The following is a 7,696-nucleotide window of genomic DNA, read 5'->3' as shown; positions in this document are numbered from 1 at the left end:
TTTGTTTGCTTACCCTTTTGACATGCATCACATAGTTTGGTCTTGTGGTACTTGATGCTGGGTAAGTCTCGCACTAATCCTTGGTTGGCCAACTTCCGGATGTTCTTCATATTGACATGTGCCAACCTTCTATGCCATAGCCAAGACTCTTCTTCTTTTGACATGAAACACTTAATCAAAGCATTAGTAGCACTTTTAAATGATACTTGATAAATATTATCAACCCTTGTGCCTACTAGTACCGTGTCAAGTGTGTCAATGTGTTTAACCAAACATTGACTTGAATGAAATTCAATTGTGTAACCCGTATCACACAATTGACTGACACTTAGGAGATTAAAAGTCATCCCCTTGACTAGAAGGACATTCTTGATATGGAGACATTCGGATATATGAATGTCTCCAACTCCTACAACCTTAAGACTACCATTGTTACCAAATGACACATTACCTCTATTTTTGTTTTGAATGGTAGAAAATAGTGACTTGTCCCCGGTCATGTGCTTGGAGCATCCACTATCAACAAACCAAGTTGATAGACGCTCCCCCTTTACCAATGCCTACAAGATACGAAAGATAGATGCTTTAGGTACCCAAATCTTGGGACCTAATGCATCTACAATGAAAGACTTAGGCACCCATGCCTTTGTTACCTTCTTCCTAGTCTCATGAACCCTAGAAACATGCGATCTATGAAATTGGGTTCTTGACACTAAAGAAATAAAACTAGACTCCTTAGGTTGGTATCCTAATCCAGCCTTGTTGTAGACCGCCCTTTGGGCATTTAGAATCATGTCTAAGGTCTTAGAGCTGGTTGAGAATTTCTCAAGCATTTTCTTGAGCTTCTCAATTTCACCCTTCAAGGTTTTGTTTTCATCCTCTAGGGCCTCTTGATAAAGGTCATCGACCTCATCTTCCCTAAGGGCCCTTAATTTCTCTATTTCATCTTTTAGCAGTTTAGTTTCTGTTTTTGATTTTTTAAGGGAAGTAGACAAATGTGCAATTGTTTTATAACACTTTTCTAAATGGGGAGATGTTACCTCTTCATCATCCGAAGATGATGAAGTCGCGGCTGAAGAGCTTGAGTCCTCACTCTCGGACTCGGACTCCTCTCTAGCCATGAGGGCTAACTGCCATGTACTCTTCTCCCTCTTCTCTTCCTCAGATGAACTTGAAGAAGACTCATCCCATGTAGCTTTTAGAGCCTTCTTCTTCTTGACTCTTTCCTCCTTCTTTTTGGCTCGTTCCTCCTTCCTTTTTAATTTCGGACACTCGCTCCGATAGTGTCCCTTTTTGCTGCACTCATAACATGTAACATTAGTTTTGTCAATATTTTGTTCACTAGGTTTACCTTTCCCTTTGTATCTTCTGCTCCTTCTCATGATTCTTCTCACGAAGTTGGCCATCTCGCTTGATGATGATTCACCTTCATCATCGGACTCGGAGGAGGATGAAGATGAAACAATTTCTTTCTCCTTCTTCTTTTCTTTCTTCCTTCTTCCCTCCTTGCTCTTTTCTTCTGCAACCAAAGCAATACCTTTCTCTTTTTGCCCTTTGTTAGCAAGTTCATGTAATTCCATTTCACAAAAAAATTCATCTAACTTAACAATGGAAAGATCCTTGGATACCTTGTAGGCATCCACCATAGATGACCACAAGGCATTCCTAGGAAAAGCTTTTAGAGCATACCTTACGAGGTCACGGTTTTCTACTCGTTCATCCACCGAATGGAGACCATTGATGATCTCCTTGAACCTTCCATGTATCTCACTTACAGTTTCATTTTCCTTCATGACAAGGTTCTGTAGTTGGTTTAGGAACAAATCCCTCTTGGCGATCCGAGAGTCTCGAGTCCCTTCTTGGAGCTCGATGAGCTTGTTCCATAGATCCTTCGCACTTGTGAAAGGACCAACCTTGACAAGTTGATCCTTGGCTATCCCACATTGCAAAGTGACAACCGCCTTGGCATCGGCTTGTCCCTTGCGAGTTTGCTCGGTTGACCATCTCGATGAGTCAAGTTCCTTACCTTCTTCATCCTTTGGAGGTGAGAATCCCTCCTCGACGGAGAACCACATGGAGATATCGGTCTTGAGGTAATACTCCATGCGGCTTTTCCAGTATTGAAAATCTGCTCCATCGAAATAAGGTGGACGGTTGGTGCTGAGTCCCTCCTTCATGGCCATTGTTTAGCTCTTTGGGTTGTTAAGCCGTAATGAAGAGCACCAGGCTCTGATACCACTTGTTGGGATCTTAGATGGCTAGAGGGGGGTGAATAGCCTCTTTGAAAAACACTAAACAGAAATTTCTTCAAGAACTTTGTTAGCACAGCACAGCGGAAGTAGAAAAACTAAAACGAAAGAAAACAAACACACAGCAGACACAAGAATATACGAGGTTCGGGGATAACTTGCCCCTACTCCTCGGCGTGTCCGTAAGGAGGACGACTCCTTGATCTTTTGGTAGATCACACCCCGGACAAGATCCGGCTAAAGATGTCTCCTTCTCGGTGGAGCAACCTCTCAACAAAGTCTCAGATGATTATAGATTTAAGCACAAGACTTACAGTGGCTGAGAACAATATTAAGATGAGCTTACAGCCACGCGGAGAAGAGAACAGAGCAGAGAGCGCACAATCAACCTTCTCAGCAAAGAGCTCACAGCTTCACCAACTTGCTTTCTCGAAGGCTTGATCACAAAAGACAGAGAATTCAGAATTACTCTTTCTGAACTCCTCTTCTTCCTTCTTATGTCTCTCTGCTTCACTGGCTCGAATCGCCGCCGTCTGCAGAATCGCTGCTGCCAGCCAGGCGTAGCCAATCACACCTCCTCCTCTTCTGATTCTCTGAACCCATGCCAATGGAAATCACTGGCGTCTCTGGATACGAACCAATAGATAGAGGTCAAACTGAGCAGCCCAATCGTAATCAGATTTCGTCAGTGAACGTTGATGCCTCAAATGCATCTGTTGCAGCAAATTACAGTGAAAAGGATACTTGTCTCCTTCTCTTAATGAAGCTTAATTTGAATCCAGACATGAGAATGTGACCTGCAACCTGCAAGCTAGAAAGACTCAGCGAATGGTTAAAAACAGATGGGTGAATACAAATACGGCAATCAGAAAAAGTGCATGCAAAGCAAACAATACCGTGGGTCGGTCTGCAGACCGAACCACGCTTTCTGGATCATCTCTGATCGGTCTGCGGACCGATCAGGAACTAATCTGATCGGTCCCCAGACCGATCAGGCGTCGCTCTTTCCGAAGGTGCGCAGCTTCTGATCGGTCTGCGGACCGATCAGGCACTAATCTGATCGGTCCCCGGACCGATCAGATGTCGCTCGTCCCGTGCTTAAAGCCTCCTGATCGGTCTCCAGACCGATCAATGAAATCTCAGTAGGCTACTGATTGACTTCTGATCGGTCCACAGACCGATCAGTAAAATCACAGTGGGCTACTGATCGATTTCTGATCGGTCTGCAGACCGATCAGTAAACGTTCAGTAGCCACTGATCAATTCCTGATCGGTCGGCAGACCGATCAGGTATAAAGGTTTCACTGGATCGGTCTGCAGACCGATCCAGCTTCTTGACTCAGTCCGGGTCGAGCCCTCTCTGACCTAGTCCGGAGAAATGAGCTCCCTAGCCCTCTCCGACTTCATATGGTCCTAGAGAACGAGCTACCGAACCCTCTCTGACTCCGCATGCCAAGTTTCCTTCTTGGACTTTTCAACACCAGATGTCCGATCACCCTTGATCCATCTGGATTTTCCCTTGCCCGGCTTCACTCACCAGGACTTGCACCTAGCTTCACTCACTAGGGTTTTCACCTGGCTTCACTCACCAGGACTTGCACCTAGCTTCACTCACTAGGGTTTTCACCTGGCTTTACTCACCAGGACTTTCCAACTGCTTCAATCAGGTCAACCTAGTCAACCTGGATTAGTAATTAATCTGAGTTAATTATCTGATACAAACTTAAATCAGTGTCAACAGCAAAACAACATCTAGGTCAGACTGTATCAACAAAAATGATTATATGCTTAATTTAATTTGAATATAAATTTCCCTCTAATATTTTTTTTACCAAGGAAATAGACAATTTCTTATTTTCCATACCTTTTAATTTACTAATCCAGTCAACTTTTATAGGATCAAATTAATTCATTTAAGATTAAAAGATATATTTCCATTAATAAATCGTTAATCTAATAACACACGGCTAGTAGCTTATCCTGCATACCTTATCGCATTAAAATTATATATGCGGCTAGAATGTCAATTATATATATAAAAGAAATGTTTTCTTCCATACCTCACCTCACCTAGTTCGGATCCTCTGTTCCCATTTTTCTCTGTTCCCATGTCCCACTGTCGATCGGACGGGTCAGATTACATCTCAATGCATCATGACATCTTTAAGATGTGTGCAGTATCTTCGTGATTTGCAAAGCATTATTGAGATGTGATCTGGCCCGTCCGATCGGCAGTGGGACATGGGGACAGAGAGAAATGGGGACAGAGGATCCGAACTGCACCTCACCGCATACATCTAGTGAACGCTTAAAATTTTTTATTTAATTTTCTTATTTAATATTATAACTAAACTTAAAAATAAAATCTTATTAGTATAACCGAGAGTTTAAAATAAATAAATAAATAAAAATCATTATGGACGACACGATCAGTGTCGTCCACGCTAGGTGCCCAAAATATATATATATCTAGGCGCTTGGATTCATTCAAGTGTCTGGACCATGTCACCAAAGAGTGTCGGGATCAATTTCAGACACCCCTATATATATATATATATGAAAATATAAGTAAATTAAATTAAGAATGATTAATGTTAATGAGTTTATATTTGATAAGTAAGCATTACAAACAAAAAAATAAAATTCATATCTTACATTGGTACTTGAAAAATGAAAACCACTATGAAATATAAACTCCCAATAATATATTTTACTATTAGACGAATATAAATAAGTTTCACCAAACTGAATACGAAGTTTTTTTTTACCAACCAATCATTAATTAGAGTTTAAAAGACAGAGCAGATGTGTCGGCTCCCAAGAGTTATTCGAAGGCCTATTGATTTTCTCTACGAACTTTTTCCTCTTCTTGGGGTGCAGTCGTTCTTGATGTTGAACGCCTTACGAATCTCTTCAGTAGTCTTTCCCGTAATAATATCAGCTACACTTTGGCATAACAAATCCAGTAACCCCTTAATGTTCATGTAATTTGCAGCCTGAATACACCAGAATATGCTATCAATATAAAATAAATCTTTAGAAATCATAAGAAACAAAATTACAATAAGAGCGTTGGATGAACTAATAATAAAAATAATTTCATGCATATGTTGATAACAACTTTCACGCTCGTAAAACAACACTAATAATTATTTTTTAAATTAATGAGCCGTCAATAGTCCCTTCTCCTCTGTCTCCCCCTTTCTCAAATCCGCCATATATAATTTCACAATAATCCAAAAATTCTACTACTTCCAACACTAAATTGAACAACCTTAACTTTTGACGACAGTAAACCAACTCCAAAGAGTTAAATTGTTTTCCAGAATTATCAAACAAAAACAATGAGAAAAAAGTTAGCCAAATTCTTAACCGAATAAGAAGATAATTAGGGAACGAATAAATTTGAAGGGGGAAAAAGGATACGAAAAATATCGAATCTCACCAACATAAGTTCGAATAGGGTGGCTTGGTCGACTTTAACAAAATTGGCATCCCAAGACTTGAGTTCTTCCTTGTCATTAGAAGATTTGGCAGGATCATCGAGAACGTGCTTCTGGCAGTACTCAATGACCTTGACAAGGATCCTGGAGGTGACGTTGGGGAGGGGGATCGTGTCCTCTGCACAGTCGAACTCGACCATATGCTCGATGGTCTTGGACACCATGGCCACCGCAGCGTCCACGTCAAACGCCTCTCCGTCGGAGCTCAATAGGGTGATCTTCTTCTTGTCCATGGCAATCGGCGAACGGATGAAACGAGGGAGAGAGAGGATTTGAACCAACCGACGAAGAAGATTAAAGAGTCGATTGAACCACAATGGCAGGCAGGGCATAGCTTTATATAATGATCGAGGGGGGCAGTTATTGCCGTGAAAAAGTCTCTGGCAAATGAATTAGTATTCTGAAATTGTACAACTTTATCATTATAATTCATAAATTTAGAAGAAGCAAAAAGAATATTTTGTTAAATACGGATGATGATATAAATACCATATAAACTTAAAATTTACTTTAATCATACAAATTTTCTTAACAAATCATTTAAAAGTTTTTACCTAAATTTGTAATTTATTAAAATCTTGTAATTAAAGAAGAATCAATTGTAATCAATCTAATAAAACAATAATAATTTTTAGAAAAAAACATCTTTTAATTTTAGTATCTTTATATTAAAAAAATATTAAAATAACGTCTCATCTTAATTTTTCATCTCAAAAATATTTTTCATTGTATTATAATATATTATCATAGTCAAAATTGCTCTAATAAATAAAATTACTATGAAATTAGTTAAAATTACTCAGATGTTAATCAAAATTATTCTAGCGCTTGTTGACATTGCCTCAATATTATCGTAATATCAAAATTATTACAACGTAAATGATTATAATCAAAATTGGCACTATTAGCAAGAACGTCGCTAATAAATACTTATTGAGAGAATGAAAAGATTCACTTTGTGTATGAAAAAGAGATTTAGTTTATTAACAAGAACCTTAAACATACTTCAAAAAAAATTATGGAGGCGGCCTTCAATCGTGAGATCTGACATTCTTTCTTCATGCATAAGTAATGCGACCTCAAAAGACGACTTTCAAGTTGGATGACTCCATTGACTCCCGGATGAGTCCCACTAACCCCCTTGAATAATATTGGTGTCTATTTACTTTTGGTCATGCTACATTTGCTAATGGACTCTTGTTCAAGATGTTTTAGCTGGAATCTCAAGTGAAATTTAGAGTATTAAAAAAAAATAGGAGATTCAATTACAAAGAGACAAGTAATTTGATACTCTGATATTTTTTAACTTTTTTTAATTGACATAGGATTAAAGTAATTAAAAAATCTTGATTTATCATATTTTTTTTTTCTTTTTCTTTTCTCTTTTCTGCTTGCATATACAAAGATAGGAAGGACTAATGAGAAGTTGTCAGGAGAGCTACAACACTTCATGTGTATAGGTTAAGCATTCAATCAGAATCTAAGTGAATCAAATAATTCGAAATCAAATAAATTAAATTATTTTTAAACCAATTGAACTAATCAAATTTTGTTATTAAAATTAAACAAATCAAATTATATTGAAAATTGAATTAATCAAATTTTAAAATATTTAAAAAGTTTAATAAAGAATTATTTGGTCTAATAAAAAAAATTTAATTTTATTATTATTTTTAAAAAAATTAATCTATTTAACTTAATTGATTTTTAAAACTTTAAAATTAAATCAATTCAATAACCTATGTTTAAGGGCATTTCCAATGGGGATATTTGGAGATATTTCTCCAAACATCCCCCCTCTCAAATATCCCCCGTTGTGGGGGATTTTGAGAGGTGAATAGAAATCCCCGGACATAACTTTATGCTCGGTGATGCAATCGACTGATCGGGCGTGACGCAATTGACCGACAAACGGTTTGTCCGAGTAGAACGCTTGGCTGGTGG

The 7,696-nt window shown here is 38.3% G+C and overlaps 1 protein-coding gene across 1 annotated transcript; it reads right to left on the bottom strand.

The window, feature by feature from the left end:
- Nucleotides 1-4,935: 4,935 nt before the first annotated feature.
- Nucleotides 4,936-6,058, bottom strand: LOC121987628 (SKP1-like protein 1). The gene is made up of 2 exons (XM_042541373.1): nucleotides 5,695-6,058; nucleotides 4,936-5,245 (listed from the first exon to the last, which is right to left on the bottom strand). Exons 1-2 carry the CDS (start codon nucleotides 5,983-5,985, stop codon nucleotides 5,099-5,101), a joined length of 438 nt encoding a protein of 145 aa, XP_042397307.1. The 5' UTR covers nucleotides 5,986-6,058; the 3' UTR covers nucleotides 4,936-5,098.
- Between the last annotated feature and the right edge of the window lie 1,638 nt (nucleotides 6,059-7,696).

This window comes from Zingiber officinale, chromosome 5B, assembly GCF_018446385.1.
Source record: "Zingiber officinale cultivar Zhangliang chromosome 5B, Zo_v1.1, whole genome shotgun sequence".
In the NCBI taxonomy this organism is placed as follows: domain Eukaryota; kingdom Viridiplantae; phylum Streptophyta; class Magnoliopsida; order Zingiberales; family Zingiberaceae; genus Zingiber; species Zingiber officinale.
This window is presented reverse-complemented; position numbering and strand designations above follow the sequence as displayed.